Genomic DNA, 25,165 nt, shown 5'->3' with positions numbered 1-25,165 from the left:
CCCATAAGAACAGTGAGTTCAACAAAGCTTGTGAATATCATTGAAATTGTTAATATAAACAAGGCTGTAGATGGGCATTGCATTAGATGACAGTGCCTTGATGATCTAACAAAATGCTGCAGTAAGGTCTCTATTTGTTTTTCCCACCTTTATGTGCTACTAAACTATATCTGTCAAATGGACAAAAACATCTGATGCATGTTCTATTAAATAATTCAACTAAACTAGCTTTCTCAGACACTGGTACTGAGCTTGGAACATTTCATAATACTTAATAAATTATTGCCTGGTAATAGGTTAGTATAAAGATAATTTAAGAAGTATGCAAGGAAGGTAATTCTTGCTGTGCTCTGATTTTCTGCAGGCTGTCAACTAGGTTCCTGGAAGCTAATTTGCTTACTTTTGTATGAGATATCTTTTAGTAATTTCATAGCTTTTTTCTACCCAAATCAATTCTGTTCATCAGGATAGTTAGATGCCAGCTGAGGTAAGCCACTTTTTACTCTGCAGCTCTCCTGCTAATGAAAACATCAGCAGTGAAGTATGTGCCAGGGAAGTGCATGTGAGTTCTTCAGAAAGCATCTGCTGCTTGCTATAACAGCTGGCCTATGCCTTCCAATGCAGCACCTACAGGGAATGGCATATCCCTTTGCTGCTTATTTTGCACTTCTCATTGTAATGTGGATAGAAGAACCATGGAGCAGGACAGCTTAATAAGAACAATTATCTAAGACAAACAAGGAAGGGTGGAAGGAACTGTAGGAAAGGACACAGCAGAGAAATTATTTTGTCATGAATTCATTCAACATGATGCAGTTTGATGTGTTTATTGTAAAGAATCATGCTAATGTGTCACTACCTAAATAGACTTTTTTCTGATGTGATCCTAACTGACACTTGTTTCAGTTGAAGCTTGCACTGTTTCTGGTGCTTGTCATATTGAAAAACAAATTTGCTGTACTAGATCCATTTCTGCCCTAAGCAAAATGTAAATGGCTCAAAATGGATCAAAGGTGGCAAAACACAGTCCAGTGTAAATGAGATGCAAATGTATTTTCTAAAACTCGGGTCTGCCTTTCAGAGGTGAATTTAGGCATTCTGTAAATGATAATGAAAGAAGACTTATTTTATGCTGCAGAGACCCCTACTTTATGCATGAGTTGTGTGCCTCACTTTGGGCAATTGTTCTTCTACATGAGCTCTTAGTGCATTCTAGGCCTTTCTTTTTGATGCCACTTGCATAAAGAATCCCATCACACCTCCTGGTGAAATTACAGTGCTCTTCAGTGTGTCTTTTGTGTAGGAAAAAATGTTTGAAAGTTATTTTAAGCTTTAAGCTTTTTTTTTTTTCTTTTCCTTTAATATTTTCTTATGTCTTTTGTCAGATTTGTCAGCATTAATAACAGGCAAAAGTTTTGGTTGAGGAAATTTGCAGTAGCAGTTTTATGTGTATTTTTTTAACATGTCTTCAATGGAATATTCAAAATTCTTGCTGTCCTGAGAAGAATGTTGAGAGAAAAACGCCCTTGCATAACCTTAGTGGTTATGTGTGGCAAGCTTAAAAACATAGTAATGACTAGAAACTAGTGATAAACACCCTGTTCCCACCTAGCATGAGGAACAATTTTGTAAAATCCAAAAGTCTTATAAAAGATTTTCTACTCCACCTTCTAAGGGGTGAACACTGTGTTACATTTGGCAAAAGAGGGCTTCACAAATTAAAGGTGCATTTCATTTACAGCATGGCATTTGGGAAGTATATCATGAACAGCAGGCCTGAATTTTCTTTGGAGGGAGTGTGTTCAGCATGGAGAATTTAACTGATGTGCTTTGTATCCTGCAAATCCCAAATGTCCATCTTGGAGCTGGCTGGCACTGGCTCTGTTGGACATGGGTGAGGCTCCTAGCAGCTTCTCAGAGAGCCACTCCTATAGCCCCCCAACCAAAACCTTTCCACATGGACCCCAATACATATTGGAAAGTCAGTGATGAGACAAATGTAGAGTCTACTGGAAAATTCTGTCTGCTGCATCCTGGCTTTGTACTTGTAATTCATGTGTACATATATGCAGGAGTTTTCCATCATAACTATTCCATGATATCCTATCATGTGCGACGCTGTATTTGGACACCACCTGAATTGGGAATTCCTTGGCAGTTGGAAGTAATGAGATGTTAAAGAATGGAAAAGGTTGGCAGATGAGGGAACCAACTGGTTACAACAGAAGTTCATCCAAAATCCAAGAAGAGAATACTAAACTCTGGAAAGATTCCGCAAAGGGTAGACCAAAGAAATTTTGAGCAGCTCTTATGTCACACAAAATAGGATAAATCTGAGAGAAATGCTGTAATTAAACTACAGTTAGTTGTGAGTCAGTACACACAGTGGGAAATCACTTACTGCAAGCCTTATGAGAGGCAAAAAGCTTTAGTTAGCATAGAAAGAAGGTCTGAGATCAGTCATATAAGGTTACTAGAAGAGGGCAGAAAAAGAATGCGTGAAAGTATGAGCTTAATTTGGAAACAGGTAGATAAGTGCTGATCCAGGAATTGGTTTGAGGAAACCAAATGGTCTCCATGCATTGAAGCAGAAGTGTCTGTAAAAGCTGGAATCTGGTCAGGGCCCTATCACATTGAGAATTGTTCCTGTGTTTAATCACTCTTAGTGATTTTTTTTTTTAATTACTTGTAATTAGAGTTTTCAGTTTTCTTACTTATATCAGTTACCTGTATCCTTATCTGTACCATTCCCATCAAGTACTGAGAACAGTAGTCTTTATGCTTCATAACAAGTATAAAAAATGTAAAGAATAAAAGGACATGATGAACACTCTAAAGGTTAATTATTTTGTATATGTATGCCTTTTTAGAAGCTTCAAATCTTGCCACGTTGAAGAAGTGAATGTTTGTATTGTAGTCAAGTACTGACACCATGCAGCACTTGTATATTCTGCAGAAAGTTTGTAGTTTTGTTCTATGATACAAATAGAGAAAGTTTAAATGATTTAATGCAACTGAATTTATTTTTAAATCTGCACTTTAAAAATACATCTCTTTAATATTGTCTTCAAAGAGATGTTTAAGACTAATTATAAGACTTCAGTAATTATTCAGGGCTATTAGCATTGGTTTTGCAGGCCTAGAGTGCCCACAGTGTGGTCTCTCATGACAAAGGACTTTTAAGAGAACTACTGGTAAACTGACTTCTGCAGGATGCTCTCTAATGAGTGCAGTGCCTGATAAATGTGGCATGAAGAATTGATTTTATGAGCCAGCAGTCCCAGAGTTAAAGTGTTATCAGGATTGCTAATAGCCTAATCTGAGATACCCATTATCATAGGTTGTTGTTAGTCATGAATTCCCATCAGAGCTATTTTGCCAGACCAGACTTCCATAATGATATTTCTTATTTGTAGCAATGATATTTTTGTTTCGATATATGCGCCACTATTGGACTCTTTAATGATTTTTTTTCTTTATTTTTAGTTGTAAGGGTACATTAGAGACTTTAAAAATGCTAAGAATTCTGGATCACATTAAGTAAAATGCTTATCCTGCATATTTGGTGGGGCAGTTAATATATTTAATTGCTTTGCTCTCCCTGGGCTCTATGCTGGCTGCAACCCTGGCTGTAACTTGGTGAAATGTGAATATTGGGGCATTGAGGGTATCACAGGATATGTACAGGCTAGCTATTCTTAGTTTAAAAAAAAAAAAGAAAGAAAGAAGTCTGAACTGTAAATTACACAGTATGGGAAATTTTTATACTTCAGAAATTTGTTTTGCCATAGTTAGGAAGAAAATAAGAATGTGAAAGGTATCTAAAATTAAAAAAGGAAGTAAGAAAAGGGGTAGTATCAGGTGTGTTTTGGGTTGTGTGTTGTGTGGGTTTTTTTAAAGACACATTACTCCTTTTGGGAAAAAAAATGAGTATTTGCAATTTGTGAAAGTGATTATACACTCTTGTCTTCATAACCATAGTGTATTTATTTGTTCAGCCTTATATACACTCAATTTACACTTTTAGATAAAATGTAAAACTTATTTGAAAACGGTGATGAACTAAACATACATTTACTGTCAGCAAATAAAGTTCTAAAACCATGGGGTATTTTTTTTTTGCATATTTAGAAGGCTGGTAATCCAATTGTATAGATAAAATACAAGGGATTAGTTAGCAGAATGGAATTCCCCCTTCTGTACTGCACTCTGACTTCCAATGTACCATCAAACCATGTACTGAACACAAACTGATTGATTTTTTTTCTAAACTGATATACAAGGAAAATAAAAATGGTTTGAAAATGTTAACAAAACCCCCCAAACCTACCCATAGCAGTAGAAAGAGTACTCAGATTTTTTCTCACCTTTATTTATCCTTTCTTTGACAGTGACTTATTATCTTCCAATTACGTGGAGATTCACTATGAAGATGGAAAACCAAAGTTTTCTAAGGTAGTGTGTTCTTAAATTGTCTTTCCGAGGGAACAATTCCAATAAAATGTTTAAAAAAAAAGAGAAAAAATGTTTTTCAAGACTTAAAAATATCTGAAGTTTTTTTCACACCTAGAAGATAACTGTGATCTCATAAGGCTATCTCAGTAATACTAGAGAAATTATATAAAAAAGGAAAGCTGTGTTTTGGGGTGAGGAGTAGGCATTTGTAGGTGGTAGTAGTGAAGATGATCCATTGCTGCCAGAACAATTGCATCTTGTAAAATACAGGAGGTGGAGGGGTTGAAGTCACCATCAGATTAATCTTCATTAATTATTTATGTGTCCTTAGCACAAAGTACAAGGAGAAAGACTAATGGTAATGTTAGACATTTGAACAAACCCAAAAATCTCACAGTGAGTTTTCTTTGCAAGAATTATACAGCTGTGAAACAGAAAATGAAAGATTTAAGTGAAACCTCAACTTCTCTGGAGTTATTACCAAATCAGCATATTGCTAGACATCCAATTAATTATGTTTGTCAGACTAGCTCCCAAACTGAATTCAGTGCCATAGGCTATTGATCCAAAGGCAGATTAAAGTTCTGCAAGGTAGTTCAGCTCTAAGGGAACCAGATCAGTCTGTTTGTTTGTTTGTAGTAACAAAATGAGGACTGGAAGGTTCCTAGTAGGGTTATAAGCAACGTTTTCAGGGAATTACTTTTTTCATATTTGGTAGAAATGACAAAATATTTCTTGCAATCTCATTATTTGTGAATTATATCTGTATTGAGAGTGGAGGCAAGCAAGCATTCTGGTTGTATTCATGTCTTCAAAAGTCCAGACTGTTGTTTGTCCAAGTATTAGATGTTTAGTTTATTATTTTGCCTTTGCTATAGAGAATTTCAAAATAATACATGGCAGATTAGGGCAGAATTAAGCAATTACATTGCAATGTAATTACTGAAATATGCTGTTTTGTTTTCTTCCACTGGATAAGAAAAATAGTTTCATGTAACATACAAAGGAAGTTGTTTCATTAAGACTCAGTATTCTGCAGAATAGACAAAAATGCTAAATGATGCAAGAAAACAATTCCCTCTGGCATTTAGACAAGCTCATGCAATTGTCAGCTGCAGCACTAGCATTGAGCACTGCGGTTGCTGAATCATGAACCTGACTGGAAAATTATATTAGAACTTCAGACTCAGCAAATGGGCTACCTTTGCATGCTGCAGTTACTTGATCCAAACTTCCTAGGGGATGTTTTCTAAATTGTTTTATTTAGAAGCAATAATAGAGCTCCTGAGGTCATGTTAATCTGTAAAAGGCTTAATAATAGATAATAAAAAACCAAACCCAGAACTCCACACAATTTGTGTAGGAGGTCAAGTTAGGATTGTATCCTGGTCTTCTGCTGTGTCTGATAATACTTTTTAGGCCTAAGTAAAAGGTTGTTTTGTTTCCTGATGTGAATCTAAAGAAGTGAGATCTCAATGAAAAGTACTATATTTTTTAGACAGAGATAGTTACAAAAATGACTGAAGAACAAACAGCAATTTCTTTACTCAGATGATCATCTTTAAAGAAAAAAAATATTAAAAAGCTTTGTGTGAGAAATATAATCAGAATTTAGCTGTTAAAAAGCATGTTTTATGCATTCTCAGTGATGAAAGGTAAACACACAGTGATTGCTTTCTCTTTAGTACTTTGATTTAATTATATACAATAGCCTGTGAGAAATTTAATTCAGAATCTGAATAACTCATTAAATAGGATGCAAAATGGAAACAATGCTGTCATAGATAGAAAAAGAGCATTTACATTTTTTCTGCCTTCTTTAGTTATAACAATTGCATAAATAATGGATGGGTTCAATATGCATGTTGGAGTTCAGATGACATGACACAAGAATTAAAAATGCTTTTATGATGAATAGTAGTTTTATCAAACAATGGGTGAGCGACAGTGACACTTCAAGGTTTTTAATAGTATTTTTTGAGAGTACTTTTTCATTGTAGTTTAGTGGAGCTTACTGCTGATAGACAGTAAAGACAACTACCTAATGAGGTAAATGTGTATTGTTAGATTTCTTTAAAAATTAGTTTTAAGCAAAAGACATTAAATCAGGATAATTTTGTGTGTGATTATTTTTGGTTTTAAACATTATTAGGGGGGAGAGCATTGTTACTACCATGGAAACATCAGAGGTGTCCAGGATTCCAAAGTTGCTCTTTCAACTTGTAATGGACTTCAGTAAGTGCATGCTCTAATTTTTCAGACAAGGCTATAACTAATTATTATTCTTGAATATTATCTCTTAATATGGGAGGTACTGAAGCACTACAGGCTCAAAGATGTTTGTAAGTTTTGAAATGCCAGTACCAGCTATGCCAAACTGCTAGCAATTTTTCTTAGTATCATTGGAATTGGTGTTTTGAGGCTCTCTCATGAAACCTTTGAATATAGTAAGTGCAAGTAAATATTTCCCTAGATGAGTTATTATGGTAGAGGATAAACAAGAATTATATTTCAGCATCTTGGATGCTCAGTATTCATGTATAATTCTGTCAGTCAATAGAAAAATGGATCTTTTTGTTAGATTGTACAAGGAAAAAAATGCAAGAAGTTAGCCCTTACTAGCATTAGTTACTGCGAAGTGCAGCTCGGCTATTGATTGTATATTGCATGCTAAGGTGTGTCTTAGGACTTCCTCTCTCCAAGGTCAAATCTTTACTCCTTTTTGTACTTTATCATTGCATTGCCATTACATTTAGTGTTAGTCCATTAAAATATGCCACATAACTTAAAAAAAAAACCATTTCTTAGCTCTACCTATATGGTAGTAATGAACATGTATTTAATATTGATTAGTTTTTCAGCCCTAAGTCTGGTTTTGTCTCATCAAAATTCATATCCTGGAGCCAAACTCATTGTCTTGTAACCCTAAATATCACCTTGTTTTCTTCATGTTCTAGTGGCATGTTCGAAGACAGTACATATTTGTACTTGATAGAGCCAATGGATCTCACCCACACTGCAGTAAGTTCATTTTTGTCTAATTTATTTGGTTTGGGAGAGTGCCCAAGGAATAGCAAATAAAAGCATTAAAATAAATCATTGAGTGATATGTGCCATGCATTCATATGAAAATGAAAAGTATTTTAAAATACTTGATGTGAATTTGTTTCAGGTAGTAAGTGTGTAATTATGATTTACCTATGTTTTTTCTCTGCTTTTCTTTAATCTTTGGTTTCCTACTTGCTGTTGATCATTTAGATGCTGGGAGTAGACAAATAAAACTGTTTCCACAGCCCATGTTTATGGGCTGTCAAAAAGTGTTTATGAATTTGGTCTAGTACTTGAACTAAAGTGTTTATAAATGCATTGAAGGGATCTCTGGAACTCATTTATACATTCCCCTCTAAATAGTTGCATCAGATTGCTCTTGGCCTACCATGATTCCAAAAAGAAGCTTAATTGAGTAGATAACTACATCTGGGTATCTTACACTTTGTATGTCTTAAGGCAGTGGTCACTGTAAATCTTACATGATTGTGATCCAGCATATTCAAATACAAGATTATGCTGGATCAGCATGTAGGACTACATTTATGCAAGTATTTTGCTATTATTGATTTTGTATTTCATGTTTCATGTGTACAACCATTTCTAAAACTTTAGCTGTTAATACAGCTGGTACAATTTCACAGACAGTAGTAAAACTAGGTATATTTCTAACTTCTGAATGATTCAAATATTTGAGTGATTTTCAGTGAGATGATTTTGCAACATTGAGACAGAGAATTCTGAAGGTTTGTATCCTGCTTGGTCTGTAGAAATATTGCAGATGCTGTATCACAGGTCTCAAGCTTGTCTCACTCTGGTGTGTATATGACAGTAAATGTATAGTATATGACAAATAACTAATGCTGCAGAACTGATATGTTTTAGTGACTGTAAAGCTGAAATTACAGTCTGAATAAAGATCCGTGAAATCATTGACTGATGCTGTCAAAGAAACTGGATCAACATTCAGAGGACTTGGTATCATTTGGACAGTCAATTATTAGACTATAAATGAAACTTCAGAGACATGGGGAAATAGTACATCCAAAAGAATCAGTCTCCCTGGGAACAACAGTACATGCTGTGTGTCTGTTTGATGTAGCACATGTTCATAAAGGTTGTAATTCTAAAAACTGACAACACAGACACAGCAAATTCATGGAGATTATATTTATACAACGGTATCCATATAGTAGGAAGAAGAGAATTTGACTAAACTGTTTTCTTGCTTGGGTGAACAAAGGAAACCAGGATATCTCTCTGTGTGGTATTTCAGTAAAAGTTGTCAGTAGAGCAAAAGTTCTGGTTATAAAAGTGAGATACCATTTGCCAACTCAAGGATTCAAGTTGAACTCTAAATGGTAACAAAATAGATGAGATACATAATTTTCTCAGAACTACTGAAATGAATGCAGCTACAGAGAGCTTTCAGAAGCTCATTTTTTGATTGCAGTATGGGAGATAGATGTCTTGAACACAGCCTTCAGCATGTACTTTATTCAGCTTGATTAACCTTAACTACAGTAGATACTATAAAAAACTCCCTCTTCTTCCCCCCAAAATCCAGAAAACATATGCAGTATTGTCCTTCAGTGTGTTATATATTTCTTAGGGAAGTTACAGTACAGTAGCATCTTACCCTTTGAAAAGAATTGCTTGTTTTGGCGGGCTCTGCAGAGGAGGTGTTACGGAAGAAGAGTTGATTTCTAGAGTAGATACTCAAATGTGATAATTTGGGGTCTGCCAGCCTTCTAAAGAAAATATACATTAAAAATCTTGTCCTTTTAAAGTGTGGTATGCACCAATAAAACAGGGTGAAATAATCCTCTTAAGGATAGTATATTGATTGGTTTCTTGGGATTTGCTGCAATTAGATAGGATTTTTGTCACTAGTAGTAATAGTTGCTTTTCATCTGTGTGAGGAAGAGTTCAACCAGATATAGGCTTTCTAATCCAATTTATTGGAATAAATTATCTATGTTCTCTAATGCTAAAGTTTTTAAAGGACTCTTTAAGGTAATCTCAAAGACTTCTATGACATTTCAGTTTTGTAGATTGGTTAATTTGCTGAAGCAGAGGCTCTATGATTTGCTCAGGATTGCAAATAGGTTGCTTCAAATTAGCACTTTCCCAAATTGGTACTATAGTTGCTTGCATTTTATAGAAAAATAAAAATTATAAATACTGAAAGAAGTCCCACATTTTTCACTTGAAGTTATTAATTAGAAGAAAAATTCACATATTTTTCTTATCAGGAAAGTAAAAGTAGGCCACATATCATCCAAAGAACTTATGGAACACAAGCCTCCAAGCAGTTGCGGGACCTTGGTACGTTTTTGCTTATGTTATGAGTTTTTCAATATTGGAAATAATTGTATAACTTGGAAAATTTTAATATTAGGCTAGCGGTGTTTATAAAATTGCTGATTATTTAGAAAATCTTGAAAAATAGATACTGACCTGACTTTTTCCACAATTATTGCAATGGAATTTAGATTTTTCAAAAAGCAGCTGTAGGATTTTCATCCATAGACCTGTATTTAGCTTTCCTCTGAAAATCACTAAATGTAATCAGTGATATTAACGTTACTGAGGCAATGAGGTAGAAGAAAACATGTATTCTAAGCCCAGGTTACAATTTCTTCACCTCTCCTTGCATGTTTTAACTTTAAGATTCCTAATTTACTTGAGTTTTGATATATTTTATGTATTTTTAAAAAATGAGCTTTTGAAAAGAAAGGGTGGTTCTAATTTTGGTGATCTTGATCTACTTTTGGTTTGGACAATGTACAAAGTGTACATAAGTAGTTTAAAATAATGCCATGAAATTCTTAAATTGTAATTTTTACAGAGACTGCCTCTAGTTCTGAATGGCCCTTTCTGTCTGAACTGCAGTGGCTGAGGAGAAGGAGAAGAAAGAGAGCAGTAAGTAGAAGTGTGACCCTGAGTTAAGGGTCACTAACTCACTAATTTGTGTATTTTTTAATGTCGTGAGAACATAGGATTTAGGAAACAAGTATATTTAGAAGCTTAATATTGTCACATAATAAAACTACCAAATGAGAAAACAAGATTTTTCTTTAAAAATAGAAATTCTGGAAGAAAGTTGATAAACTTACTAAAGTGACAGCAATGTTATGCATCAAATAAATAAAAATTTAGTAGGGAAAATGACTAAATTTAGAATGTTAAAGTTTTTGTCTGCTTGAGAATAAAGAATAATTTTGAATGAACTCTTGCTACTTTGTAGATATCTGCCTTTATTGTCATTAGGCTCATTAAGTGGCATGAATAAATCAAAAATCCAAATGTGGACACCCAGAACTGGGTTATTCAGAGAATGTAGGTGGGGCAGTCCTCATGATCTTCACATGTATATGTATCAATTAGGCAAAGAATTGATTAAAGAAGATTAATCTGTATTTTTTTCACTGAGTTGCACAATCCACACCATATTTTTGAGGGTGTATATGTTTTTAGTAACTTCCTTCCTCATTAATCTGTGGTGAATAGTATATAATGAAAGGAGGAGGGAAACAGTGGTGGTGTTTGCACTGAACCAAAAAGAACATTTGCATTTCTCACCCAGTTGTTTCCAGGTTTACATTCCATACATAATATATATTTAATATGTATCTATGATATATTATGTATGTATATATGATAAAAATCAGCTGCAGTTATTTGTGAAAATCACTACATCTTCATGATTCCTCAAAGAATTTCTTTAATCCATCAGTTATCTCGTGGTGTCTTTGAAGAAATGAAATACCTGGAGCTCATGATAGTCAATGACCATAAAATGGTAAGTATATAAATTCAGTGGTGATCTTCCTTTTGGTGACAATTTGTAGGCTGATGTACAGCAATGTGCTGCATCAGCTACTTTTGGGTCCAGGATTTTGTTTATCAGCAGCTATTAATATTTGTATTGTAAGATACACTGTAGGTCGTAATACCTAATGAAGCTTAATGTTACCTAAGATTTTCTGTTGCAATTATATATTCAAAATGAATCTGGAACGCTTAGGTATCATATGGATAAATTAATATGCACGTAACCAACAAAGTATAGCAACAAAACATTTATGTCCAGAGCAAGTACACTGAATAGTCTAAAATTACATCCTATCTTTAAAGTTATATAGAAAGAGGTCAGAATTTGTCACTTTGAGTTTAGTCTTACTCATTTAAATTTCAATGCAGCAAAACATATAGACAAAACTCTGATTGTTCTTCCTGGCTATTTTATACTTATAATCAGGATTCATAATGAAGTGCAAGATAAGTTGTTTGTTTGGTTCAGAATGTGTTTGTCATTAAAAAAACCTCAAAATGGCTGGGGGGAGGAAAGCCCAATTTTTTTTCCCCTTTTTATCTTGTGGGATGACTGGAAAAAGTCAGACTGAGTGACATTTGTTGTAAGCAAGACTTTTTTTTTTTTAAAGTGAAATTCTGCTGATACAATAGTTTTCACTTATTTTATTTGCAAGTAAAGAGCTTTTTATGTCTCTCACCCTGCTGCATGTTTCCCAGTGCTTTATGAAGTTGTGGGCTCTTTTGTCAACACTGAAGGATGATATTTAAGAGCAAGAAATAGAAGACATCAGAATAGGATGAAAAAATTTATACTTGTTCCAGTGCTGAACAGACAGATAATGTGCCCTTCCCTCACCTGTCTAATAAATCATAGAAGTAGTCTGGGCAAAAATAACCTATATTTATCTGTGTTAATTTAGCAATGTGGAGGGAATTTGAATGGGTGAAAAGTGTAGGACAGAAATTTCTTGAGCTGTTTTCATTTGTAAGAAACTACTTTAAGAGCGTTCAGGTGTTAGCTGTTTAGTAGTAGGGCACAATTACTGAAGTTATGGGCATTTTGTTGTCTCGTTTGATGTCTATGATTGGTGTTCCTTATGAAGAGAAAATATTCCTATGTCTGTCTCCTTCCTCTGGCCTCTTCTATTACAGACATGATCAAAGGTGCTCACTACACTTGTTACAGACACTGACTGCTGTCTCCTCTCACACTTTGTTAGAACTTTAGACCACAAGATTTTTTGCTTCATAGTTGTAGTGACTTAGAAGCAGATAATAATTATTTTGAAAGAATAAAATGGATGTACTTAGGAAGTGTTCACAATTAGGAATCACAGCCTGCCAGTCTAGGAGCTCATGAAATGTACTTTCAAGGTTTTCTGCTTACCAGGAGAGGGCAGGTTTCCCCTGCAGCAAAGGTCTTTGTTGGAAGAAGTATCTTAAACCTCTTTGACCATTGTTTTAAAGGTTTAATGCTATGTACTTTCACAACATTTCCTTTCTTCTAGCAATAAAGATACTCTCAACATATTTAATTAGGTTATTGCACTTTTTACTAGTTTAGATTAACTTCTATTAGGATCTATGTTTAACTACATTATGTGGTATATTGCTATTGATTTTAGCATTTTAATACTTTCATGAAAACCAAGAACATTTTCCAGAGCGTATTATTTTAACATTCAACTTCTGGAAGCAATTTTGTGTTCATTTTCTGTGAAATTTGGAGACCTTTTTTTTCCTATCTGCAAATCATATTGTGCAATGTAATCTTGGCTTATAATTTTACAGTTTCTTGAAAGTCATGGATTCATGTTCAGATACCATAGCTGTATCTTTAAAAAATTTGAGTTGGAACAGAAGGGACTTATGAGGCAGGATGAGAAGACATGAAACCATTGTAATAATGTGCACAGAAATGAGGAAGCAGAACTTGTCATACAGCTCATCTACATCCATAAAGACAGAAAAAAAAATTAAGATATCCAGCTTAACTCTTCCCATGTTCAGACACATACTTACTTTTCTCATGCACTCCCTCTTCCATTTTGCCTTTTGGTATAAATACTGCTACATGTCACAAAAGTATTGTGCTATTGAAGACAAGGATGCCTGTGCAAAGAGCTGTGCATGAGTGGTAAATGCTTCATCTTCATGTCTTATAATTAAAGTGGTGGAATGTGGATACTACAGTCTGCTGTGTAACTCATTGGCTTAAGCAGTTCTAATGGGTACAGTATCCTCTCAATTTTGAGCTTATGTTTATTTTTTCCTGTAATTTTGTCTCAAACATTTGAACTCTGATTCTAAATATGATACATCTTGTGGTTAAATGCTCCTTTTACAGTTGGGAAAGGCTGCCTAACATACATGGCTTCCTTTATCTTCCAGGGATTCTTGAATATGAGATATAGGCTGTGATCTGAAAAGCTTTTTGAGCTTTTCCCTTACTCTTCTTTAAAATATTAATTTTCCTTTCATGCTGTAAAAATAAAGAATTAGTAATAAATATTTAAGTTCTCTCTTTTCTTTTAGTTCAAAAGGCACCGTTCTTCAACTGCATACACAAACAATTTTGCAAAGTCTGTGGTAAACCTTGTAGATGCTGTAAGTATCAATGTTTCTTCTGAAAACTTATTCACTGACTTTTACTTTAGCACTGTATTAAAAATGTTAACATTTTCAGATACCAGATTTCAATTACACTTTAAAGTGCATTTTTAATTCCTCTGCAAAAATATAGCCTGGGGTGAATGTATAAGAAACTACCAGATTGTCCATGGCATTTTTCTCAAAGCTTGCAACTGTCAGAGTTTGCCCTTGGCAGGGGTGATTTCGGTATCTGTCACCAATTAAGAATGAGATTAAATCAAATTTAGATTTGTGAAACAAATATAACCACAAGTGATTGAAACTGCAAGTCCATAGGGTGTGGGCTGTAATTCTTTCTGGTTTATTATTGGGAAAAGTATATTGGCTTTCAGAGGCCTTCAGGTTCTCTGCTCTCTCTTCCCTTCTTTTGTTGCTGTTTGCTTCAGGAAATAGAGTTTTCCTCTTAGCAAACAGAAGTAAAGTCTTTATTGATCCACCCCTTTGTCTTCCAGGGGGTTTAATTTGATTGTTTTTTTCTCACGTTGTAAACCATTTTCTGTATATGTTCTCAGCCTGTCTCCCTTAGATTGAAGCATGCTAATACTCTTTTCCTTCAAAGGTCTTGGACAAAATTGAGCTTAGCTGGTTGCTGTCTCTTGCTCTTTTATTTGTCTTTTCTAAGCTGAATATAATACATTGACTTTTTAATAAGGATCATGCTGCCCTGATACAAAACTGGGTTTCAGGTCAGGGTGAATAAAGAATGCATATTTTATAGATCTGCAAGTTCTGCATAACCTTAGTTGACAGAGCTTGACGTGTTTTGAACTGAACCTAAAGATAGCTGTAGTTTTATGTCAGAATCAAGTATCATACACAACATTAAAATGTATATATTAAAACTGTTTTCTTATTATTATTGGCTGATTGTTGTTTCCTTGTCTATGGTAACATTAAAATTTACAGAAAAAAATAATATTTTTACTTGATTCTCACATTGCTTGAGTGGAGTTAAGTGATCATGCTATATAAATGGAAATCAAGCGTTATGTTAATTAAATTTTGATTTATTGGAAAACTGAGAAATTACTTAAGCTCAACTTAAAAATTGTCTTTGGCTACTCTTTCTCTTTGTGATCATTCTTTTTTTCTTTGAGATCATCCAGTGTACCTTTACATTTGTTCTTTGCTGATTTTTATACATGTTTTCTCCAAAACTCAGGGGCAAAAATATTTGACATGAGAATTTTAAAAAAAATGGGAGTGGCTCTCAAAAAAAAGAGCAGCAAGAGTTGTTTTTTTTTCTTCTAAAACCTAAAATTTAAGCTGATCAGAATGATAACCTTTAGGAAATGCAAGGCATTACCAGCTAACTGTTTCCCCATGTTTTCCTCCTGCTTTATCCCTCTTGTCCTTCCGCTTTACTCTTACTGGCTAACTGTGCATGTTTGACCCAGTGTTCTACTCCTGTGCCTGTCCTGTCTCTACCCTCAGATATACAAGGAGCAGCTGAACACCAGGGTGGTTCTCGTTGCTGTGGAAACTTGGACAGACAGAGATCGCATTAATATTCACCCTGACCCTCTGCAGATGCTCCACGATTTCTCCAAGTACCGGCAGCACTACATCAAGCAGCACGCTGATGCTGTGCACCTGCTCTCGTATGTAGCCTCTGCAATGGCTTACAATATTAGTTTGATATCCTTTCCTGTCTACTGCTTTTGTCTACTTGTCTCTTCTTTCTTACTTTTTTGCTTGGTATTCTCTATATCAATCAACATCTGCCTTCCTCAGGAAGCTTGATCCATATTTAACACCTGTTTTTAATAGGTGTAGTTTATACGTTCATGTTGATATATATACATACATTTATAATGATATTTGAATGTCTTTGCAACATGGAGACAGTGATATTTGAAGTGTTTCTGATGAGCCCTTAAGGACATTTGACTTTGCTAATCAGGTGTGTAATGTACTGCTTTTCCAGTTAAGATCAGGAGAGGGCAGAGCTGACAGTATTATGTGTTGCCACAGGAGCATTTCAGTTAGTATATTTATTCACACATGTAGCTGCAGTGATGATTTGCTAATGGAAGGTCTCCTTTAGAGCTGTAATGAATTGTTCTCTGAGACACAATGCATTTTGAGGGGAAATTCCACTTGCATCACTAGGCATGAATTCAACTTTGAGCAAGTATTATTTTACTTCACAGTATTGTAAACAAAGAGGAGGAACTGTGTGTTCCCCTGTGCAGCATAAAGATCATAACCATCTCCCAGCAGCTTACATACTATGAGTATGGAGCAAAAAATGTCTTCAATGGGTTTCTCCTATAATTTATCTTCTGCAGAGGAAGATAAAAATAGGGGATGAAGAATTTCCTCCAGATTTCCTTAATACAGGTATCACAATACAATGCTGATTGTGTTCTTCATAAGATTGTGAAAGTGCTGCTGACATGCACTCTTGGTGACTTTCATGCATGTTTTGTGTCACCTGCTGAAGAGTTTGCCAGCAATGGGCTCTTCTCATGGTGAAAGATACCAAATACAACCTGATATACAGGAAATTCCATTTAAACATAGGGGGGGAAAAACCCCTTTCACTGTGACAGTGGTCAGATGCTAGAACAGGCTGCACAGAGAGGCTGTGGAGTGTTCATGTTTGGAGATTTTCCAAAGCCAGTGAAACATGGTGTGCTCCAACTGAGCCTCCTTGGAGCTGGGCTGATAAACTAGACTATTTCCAAAAGTGCCTGTCAGGCTCAGCCCTTACTACAGTCCTGTGTGTTGCAAAGCCTCTGGCTGTAAGTATTTAGTTAAGCTACAGTCTGAAGGTTCTGATGGCTGTTAGAATGTTCTGAAAAATAAATATATACCTGTATGGAGTATCCTGTCATTAAAAAAAAAACACATTACATTTCAAAGATTAGGTCATTCGTACATCATGCAGGGTGATTGTAGGTCATTTGTAGGCTGTGTAGATTTATTATTATTACTATGAAGTTAAAATAGGTATCATTCATGGTAATTTATAGGCATTTTATTGAATAATTTAGATCTTCCAGATTATATTACTTTGCTAAATTGTTTGGGGTTTATTAACAATAAATGAAAGGAGGCAGGGTTAAAGAGCAGTATTAAATTACTTTCCCTTTAGGTACACCCCTCAGTCTTTTCATTTGAAGTTGAAACTAGAACTTGAATTGGTTTGGATTAAGATCCTACTTTAAAAAGTTCTCAATACTGATACATTTCAGAACAGAATTCTTTCCTTACAGATCATAAATTGGAATATATTGTTAACTTTTTAAAGAAGTTTTATCACTGTATTGTCTTAGGAGTCTGGCACTCTAAGCTTTCTGTGCTTGGTTTGTTTGTGGGTTAAAGACTGATTCTGACTCTACAAGATAAAAATAGTATTTTTGTCAAAGCTTGTATATAATCACCTCTTTCAGTGTTGGTGTTCTGTTTGTAAACTTGCAGTTGCTTTTTATGCTAGAAGAAGAATGTACATGCAATTCTACCATAGTATGTGTGACAGTATGGTCTTTCAATAAGCTCTTGCTGCCCAATGTCAATGTGTTATATTTTCTTCATTTTTATTTGTTTGTAAGGAATGTGACATTTCATTACAAAAGGAGCAGCTTAAGTTACTTTGGAGGGGTTTGCTCTGTGGCCAGAGGAGTAGGAGTGAATGAGGTAATTTTTTTTTTCCATGACTAAAGTGAAATAAAGTAGAATCTCATAATCTCTAGAGTTTATATGTTTCAGTATTCAGGGCTTTAGAGATAACTTATGTATTAAAAAGTTAGGATTCTCACAGCCAGTCTTCTTGATCATCATCAAACTACTGCTCAGAGTGCTTTTCTTTTTAGAAAGCATTTCTCCTGTCTGTATTATTCTCTTTAAAAGAATTTAAATAGTCTTTCATTATATTTTACAGAAATTTAGAGCAAAAAATCTCAGACGGGTATTCGAAACACAGCAGTGAATATCTTTTTGTCTTTTCACTGTGAGATACTTGATCTTCTGAAGTACCAATGACATGTAATTCTTCCTGAATTTTTTTAACATTGAAATTAGGAAAAAAATTGTCCCTGTGGATTGATTTCTTCACTATTGTTATTTTTTTTCCTCATTGCAGTGTTAAATTGATAATGAAAGTCTCCTGTTTTAACATGTGTTGAATTCTAATATTACAGAACTGTTTTACAAATACATAAAAAAGATTTCTTTCTTTAGGATAATCTGAGAGGAGAGATTACTTGAGGTTAGGAGAGGAATATTTTTCTGTTATGTACTTTATTGAGTTTATTTTCCTTGTATCACACGGAACTGTGACTGACTGTACTGAATTATTGAAGTAGTGGGTATGTGGTAAGCCAGAATGAGCCAGTGTAGTGTTCATTGCAATAACTAATGGGTTTTTGTTTTTTTATAATTGTGCTCCTCTTGGAATGCAGTATGGCCTTCCTTTGCCCATGGCACAGGAACTAGCACAAAGTCTGGCTCAGAATCTTGGAATACAATGGGAGCCGGCTGCCAGGAAACCGAGTATGTACATGGAGTATTCTTTTGTCTCCCTTAGATAAATACATAAACACTTCCTTTGTTGTGTTTGAAAGAATTGCCAAAATTGCTGTAACTGTAGAACAAGAATTGCCGCTTTTAGAAATATATGCAGTAAAATTTGAGCTTCAGCAAAATAAGAGCTATCAGTTTAGCGTCATTTTGTAATGACCTCAGTGATGTCCTGTGTTGAGAGGTTAGGTTCATAACCAATATTCAAAGGTATATTGGTAAAAACACCATTAATTTAATTTAGAACTCCTTTTCTATCATCATGAAATGTATAAATCCAATAGAACAATCACTGACTTCTTAAAATGCAAAAATACCTGACTTACAACTGAAGAAATGGTAAGGAGCTGTAACCTAATCCTGTGTGATATTTGCTCAATTTGTTACATTCCTGTTTCACAGCCAGACCACATTTGTGTGGCTTTATCACATGTACAGTGTTGGTACAAAAGCTGCTGCTGCAAAGCCCTTTTCAGGGCTAAAGAAAAATGTTTGGTTTTTCACTTGCATTTTGTAAGCAGTTCGGCTACCTTTTCTCTTCATTTCCTCTTTAAAAATGTGAATGATAATCTTGACTTTACCGTGGAATCACTTCAAAAATCTGTGAAGTAGGAAACCATGTTTAGGGAATATTATTTTGTAAAGCATTGTTTTTGAATTGTGTAAACTAGCAAATTGCTAAAATATTTTATGCATAATTGGTTTTTGATTATGGGCTAAACAGAGTTCATACAATTTATAAATCAGAACTTTTTTAAGCTCAAAGATAGAGGTTTTTGATATGATAGCTTAGTGTCCTTACTTGGATGCCCTTTATTAAAAGGGCAAAGAGAAAGATTAATGAAAGACCTGGTGCAAGTACAAAGAACCCTATAAATAATCTGTAAATATTTTCCATGGAGAAACTCTGGATTTCCAGTAGTAGCTCCAATACATCTATCTTTGGTAGATAATTTTTATGGGTAGTTTGCAGCTTCTGTTTTACCAACCAAAAGGTGGTGTTCTTTTGTTGTTATGTTATGAATTTGGTCACTGTTGACTTACATGCTATAGCTGTAAGTAAACTGTAAATCCATTTTCATTCAACTACTTTTTGAATAAATGTTTGATTGGCTGAGTCACATATTACTGTTAATAATTTTATGCCAAAGGGAAAAAGCCTGGCCTGTCCAGTAACAATTCTCTTTCGGGGCATTCTGTATTTTTAGGGAGGGGGAAATGTGAGCATTTAGAATCATCAATATTATGTGTTCTGCACACACCCTTGTGCTGCCGGTTTTGAGAACATGTAGGGAAGAGCCTTGGCAGCTATCTTTAGCTTTCTATACTGCCTGAAACTTCGTGTTGAGTCTAAGAACCTGCAGAGATGGTAATCTGAAAGTACCACATTTATTTAATGTATTAGTGTGTCTTCAAGTGGGTGGGTTTCCTTTTTGGGGCTAAGAGTTTGTACAGCCAAGCAACCATCAGATCTTTGTATTATTAGTTAAGGTCCATTTTCATAGTGAGTACTTTATATTTATTGTAAGCATATTTATAACTTCTCTCCTTTTCTGTTGTATTTTGGTCTTGTCTGAGAAGAGTGTGACTGCACTGAATCCTGGGGTGGTTGCATCATGGAGGAAACAGGGTATGTCATAAATATCAGCAATTGAGGGCTCTGGAGGGAGTTCATAATTTACATTATGACAGAAATATTTACGCATTGGGTTTTATCCATGTATTTTAGTTCTAATAAATAAAAAAACAGAAACAGCTGAAACTCAATCCTTAGCTAAATGATCAGTAAAGTATGAGGGGAATGCACATCTATATGGGAGGAATTTCATTGCCCTCTACACTCACACTCTGCCAGAGATTGTTTTCTCAATACTGTAAGCAATTGATTAGAAAAGGATAACTTCTGAAATATAGGGGTTTGAGTCTTATAAATCACTTCCTCTCAGAATCTTGCTCACTGTGGAAGTTAGATTGCAAAAATCATGGAGAAAATTAGTTTAAAATAAGAAATAGCACTTTAGTAGCGGTGAGCTGTTAGGAAAGGAATGGAGAACCTTCTTATGGCATGGTTACCCCGATCTTTATACTTGTGAATAGACCTCGTTCCCAGATCTCAAAACATGACAATAAACATATCAGACAATTTCTGAGTGAGAAACTACTAATAAAGTACATTTTCAGTAGTCTGGGAAAAAGATAGAGTTGAGGAAATATGAGAGAAGTCTATAACATCATGAACAAATGATTACTCTTTCTTCCACTGTAAGAACTAGGGAGACATGAAATGAGTTTAGCAAATATGACAGAAGAAAATGGGATGAGATTGTTCCACCAGTCTGTATTAAACTGTGAAACCTCTTGCTGTAGCATTTTGTAAGTGCTGAAAAAAAAACCTGAGAGGATACTGGATTATGCATGCAATAGAAAGGGTGCATAGAAGCTACTATGATAATGTGGGTTTACCTTCTTAAGAAGTTTAAAAGCTACAGTTTTATATACTGTACATTCATAAAGTAGAAATATAAAAATGCAAAATGTTTTAAAATCTTTCCTTTGTTCTGATTTTATTGTTTGAGAATGAGACTGAGCTGTCATACTGTTGGACACAGTGGTTGTAAGAAACTGGGATTTACAGTATTAAAAAATGTTGTGACCCCTTTGCCCCTTTCCAGTAGCTGGTGGTGTTTCAAGGCATTTACTCACCTAATTCTTTGCCATTTTAGGGTATACCATTCCAGGAAATTCTCCAAATGCAGCATTGCAGAATACAAAGAATTTTTACTTCGTGGGGGAGGTGCCTGTCTTTTTAACAGGCCAACAAAGGTAACAAATAAGTTGGTAGTCAGGAGACATCTGCTACAAGTTCTAATGAAAATTATTATTTTTCCATCAGTGAAATTATTTCACTGACATACATCTGTTCTCAAATTTATTCAGATATCTGTGTGGGTATTTTCTTGAGGTTGTAATTACCTGACTGTTCATCCCCATAGCATTTAAAAATATTGAGAGGAATGCAACTTGTTTTCTATAATTCTTCACACTCAAGTAACCATAAATATCACATTCAGCATAAATGCACTACTTATTTAAGACATTAGGTGGTGCAAAATAAATCCAGAAGTGAGGTTATAGTGTGTGCTCCACCTACATTCAATTCTTGGACTTTGTGTCTGTGGTTGTTATAAAAAATGCCAATTACCACATTAGGAAACAGAAATCTATAGCTGATTTCATGTAGAGAGTAGTAACTTTTGGTTGTGCTCAAAGTTAACTTCATTTAATTTCTAATGGATGTCTAGCAAACTATAATTCATAGCTGTTTCCTTGTACCATCCATTGCTTTATTTGCCTAAAAACTTACCAAGGTCATAATTTTTTCTAAGACAGTGTTAGCATGACATCCTTCTAAAGCTGACTAGTATAAAAATATTCCATGCAGCTCTTTTTGCCAAGTAAGAGCAATCTAAAGTATTAATATTCTATTTAGTCATAGTGTCAAACTTGCTGTCCTTGTAGAATTTAATACCACATGAGGTTATTAGGCTGTTCTGTTTACTGTGCTGTGCCCTTTGGTGGACCATCACCTTGCACAATTAACTAAAAAAAATTTTGCTTGTTCAAGTGGTTTTGAATTTTTTCCCAGTGTACCAATCTTTGCTTATAAAATAAAAATGCAAGAACTCTTACAGAAAGGAGTAAGAATGTTAATAGAAAAACACAGCTTCAGTTTTTAATGATAGTTGTCAGGCAAAGTAATGTGAAGGAGTTGTCAACTTTACTCCATACAGAATAAAAATCTGATTTACTTTGGGGAAAATGATCCCAGGAAATGGATGAATTATCTTAATATATTATCTCTGTCAGTATTTCACAGCTTTGAAGTACTTTGTGGGGAAAAATAATCATAAAATGTTTAGAATCCTGTTTTTTGGAAGTTAGGAGGCAAGGTAGAAAATCACGTGTTTAATCCTTAAGTAAGTAAAACAGAGTTGTTAAGCAGCTACTGTGATGCCATTTTAAAAATTATAACCTGAGTTATGTTCTGACATGTATATGAACATTAGATGGCTCCTGATTGCCATAGGAAATTTGTGTGTGCCTGCTTGTGTTCTGTAATTTTCTCAATAGAGAACTGAATTTCAGTTTCAGAGTAAGAGATCTTGCTGTTTGCACTGAAGAGTAATAGAAACAGTAGCTTATAGGGGGGAAAAAAACAGATAAATTGTTTTTTTAAATCGTGTCAACATTGCTAGCAAAGAAGAGCACATAAGGATATTTCTTCAGTATTGTTTTGCTTCTGACACCCAGAACTGTAGGTGCTGTTGATTACCTATGTGGTTTATACAACAAAAGTGAAATATTTTCTTTCTTTTTTATTAGGCATTATGATTCCCCCCTACCCCACCAAAAAGTACCAAATAAGAATTCCATCCAAGTTTATATGTAATTTGCATTGTATTATATGTTGTACTTCATATCTTACTGATGGTCAAAAGCTTTACTTCCACTAAGCCCATGCAGAAAGGTTTACTCACAGATTTCACCCTTAGATTTATCTCTTCACATTTTAACTTAACTTTTAACTTCTTGTTTCAATCATGTTCTAGTGAATGTTTCTGTTGCTAATATCCCAGTTAAACTGGAGATTCCTGATATTCTTACATGGTTTTAAAGCAGAATTATATTGAAAACAGACAAGCTTTTTGCAAAACTATTTCTGTGACAAGACTGAAAAATATCTTTAATCAAAATTATGATATGTGAAACCAGTATAGAATCTACATTATCCTGAACTGCAGAATCTATTAGTATGTGTGTGTCTGGTCCTAGGATTAGCTGTTTAGTACCATCTGTATGTGGCTGTGTATAACTTACTAATAAGGCACATAGAACTTCCTTTTGCCAGTATTTCTTAATGTTTATTATTTTCATGCACAAACATTGCACAGGAATAGACAGTAGCCCATTGCATAAGCAAGTATGGGCACCTGAGTGGATCCCAGGAATTATATTGTGGACTGGTTTCTTGAAAGAATTATCAGAGAACTGGTAGTCCATGGAACAGGAATGAAGTTCAAATGTCATCCCCTTAAATATTATTGTAGTGTCTCTCTATTTCTCATCGTTTTCTGACATCAGTGTTCTCCTAAAGAGGACCAGCATTCCTGTGATTCGGCTGCACAGATTTCATGTCTGCAAAATTCTGCTGAGCAGCGCTTGAAAACCACACTGCCTTTCCATCGCTGAGGCACAGTATGTGCATTGTCTGGGACAGCACATTTGTGTAGCATCACAGAAATGGGTTGTGTGTGACACAAATGTCACTTGACACTAGTTTTATTCTTACTTTGGGTTGGGGGCTTTTTCTTTCAGCTCTTTGAAGCCACTGAGTGTGGAAATGGATACGTAGAAGCAGGAGAAGAATGTGACTGTGGTTTTCGAATGGCAAGTAGAGTTATATATTACTCCACAAGTCTTTCTTACAAAATATATTAAGATAAATTAAGTGATTGGTAAGGGAGGGGGGAAAGGTTATGGAAATAAATTTGTTTTGCCTGTTGTTTGGGAACATTTTCATCAAAGGCCTCTGTTAAAACATTTTTTCAAATGACAATGAGTGCAAAGACAGTGTCCTTAGAACAGTTCCTGTTATACCAATGGCAAGATACAGCTGTTTCCCAGCAGTTTTTGAGTTGCACAGGAGAAGTGCTTAGCCCTTTGCTTTTCCTGGATAGTGTGTCTGCGGTGGGACACTCCTGATGCTTTGGAGATAGGGACCTCTGTTCAGACAGAACAAGTAAACTGTTTTCTTCTCTACTGCAGAAATACTCCAATAATGTTTGTGCAAAAATCTTCCCTCTAGATTTGAGTCCTAGTTTTTAAATATAATTGGATCTGTAGTTAGGTTAGGGGATTTTTCTGCATTGAATATGATTCAACTAAGCAGCATGGATTTGGCACAGGCTTCAGGAGATGTGAATCCCTGTGTTGCTACAGCATTTATATGTCACTGTTTTCCCTTTAGTATTTTGAGTATTGCAAAGGCTTCTTCAGCTGACAATTTCAGATCCTCAGTGCTAAACTGAATCTTTTGTCTGCTAGTATGTAATAGTTTATGGTTGTGAAGAAAAAGAAACTTACTTAAAGTGGAAAACTAAACCTTTTGCTTAATGTTTTCCTCAGGAATGCTATGCAGACTGTTGTAAGAAGTGCTCTCTTTCTAATGGAGCTCACTGTAGTGATGGACCGTGCTGTAACACATCATGTCTTGTAAGTGTTGCTGCCATGTATCAATTGTTTTTCAGTTGTCCATGGAAGTCATGTGCAGCCTGTTAAAGCACAAAGTGTGTTTTAGGTAGAAGGAAAAGAAGCAGTTTATGTAGATGTAATCTTAGTCCTGAGCTATATTTTTCATTTTGTAGTTCTTCCCACGAGGTTATGACTGCCGATATGCAGTGAATGAGTGTGACATTGCAGAGTTCTGCACTGGGGATTCTGGACAGGTAAGTGTGCAGAAACTTTCTCTGCTTGCACTGTTGATGTTTGTTTGCACTCTTTTTTTTGTCTTCATTTAACAGGAAAATTGTATTAACAAACTGCACAGTCATGCCCAAAATAATGGTGTAATAAATAAACTCATGGAAAAAAAAAATTGAAGCGGACT

At 34.9% G+C, this 25,165-nt stretch overlaps 1 protein-coding gene across 7 annotated transcripts in view; it reads left to right on the top strand.

Moving 5' to 3' along the window:
- ADAM23 (ADAM metallopeptidase domain 23) overlaps positions 1 to 25,165 on the top strand; it is a 69,945-nt gene that overhangs the window by 18,984 nt on the left and 25,796 nt on the right. For all 7 annotated transcript variants that reach the window (XM_085066212.1, XM_085066208.1, XM_085066210.1 and 4 more), the window contains exons 4-18: positions 4,392 to 4,455; positions 6,608 to 6,690; positions 7,413 to 7,476; positions 9,759 to 9,831; positions 10,355 to 10,428; positions 11,243 to 11,308; positions 13,858 to 13,929; positions 15,409 to 15,575; positions 17,532 to 17,616; positions 18,381 to 18,471; positions 20,080 to 20,128; positions 21,222 to 21,321; positions 23,875 to 23,946; positions 24,685 to 24,771; positions 24,924 to 25,004. In XM_085066212.1, coding sequence (XP_084922338.1) covers positions 4,392 to 4,455; positions 6,608 to 6,690; positions 7,413 to 7,476; positions 9,759 to 9,831; positions 10,355 to 10,428; positions 11,243 to 11,308; positions 13,858 to 13,929; positions 15,409 to 15,575; positions 17,532 to 17,616; positions 18,381 to 18,471; positions 20,080 to 20,128; positions 21,222 to 21,321; positions 23,875 to 23,946; positions 24,685 to 24,771; positions 24,924 to 25,004 — 1,228 coding nt within the window. The remainder of the gene's footprint in view (positions 1 to 4,391; positions 4,456 to 6,607; positions 6,691 to 7,412; positions 7,477 to 9,758; positions 9,832 to 10,354; positions 10,429 to 11,242; positions 11,309 to 13,857; positions 13,930 to 15,408; positions 15,576 to 17,531; positions 17,617 to 18,380; positions 18,472 to 20,079; positions 20,129 to 21,221; positions 21,322 to 23,874; positions 23,947 to 24,684; positions 24,772 to 24,923; positions 25,005 to 25,165) is intronic.

This window comes from Lichenostomus cassidix, chromosome 7 (genome assembly GCF_008360975.1).
Source record: "Lichenostomus cassidix isolate B80296 chromosome 7, HeHo_3.0, whole genome shotgun sequence".
Taxonomy (NCBI): Eukaryota; Metazoa; Chordata; class Aves; order Passeriformes; family Meliphagidae; genus Lichenostomus; species Lichenostomus cassidix.
Note: the sequence above shows the minus strand (reverse complement) of the source record. Positions and strands in the feature narration are given on the sequence as shown.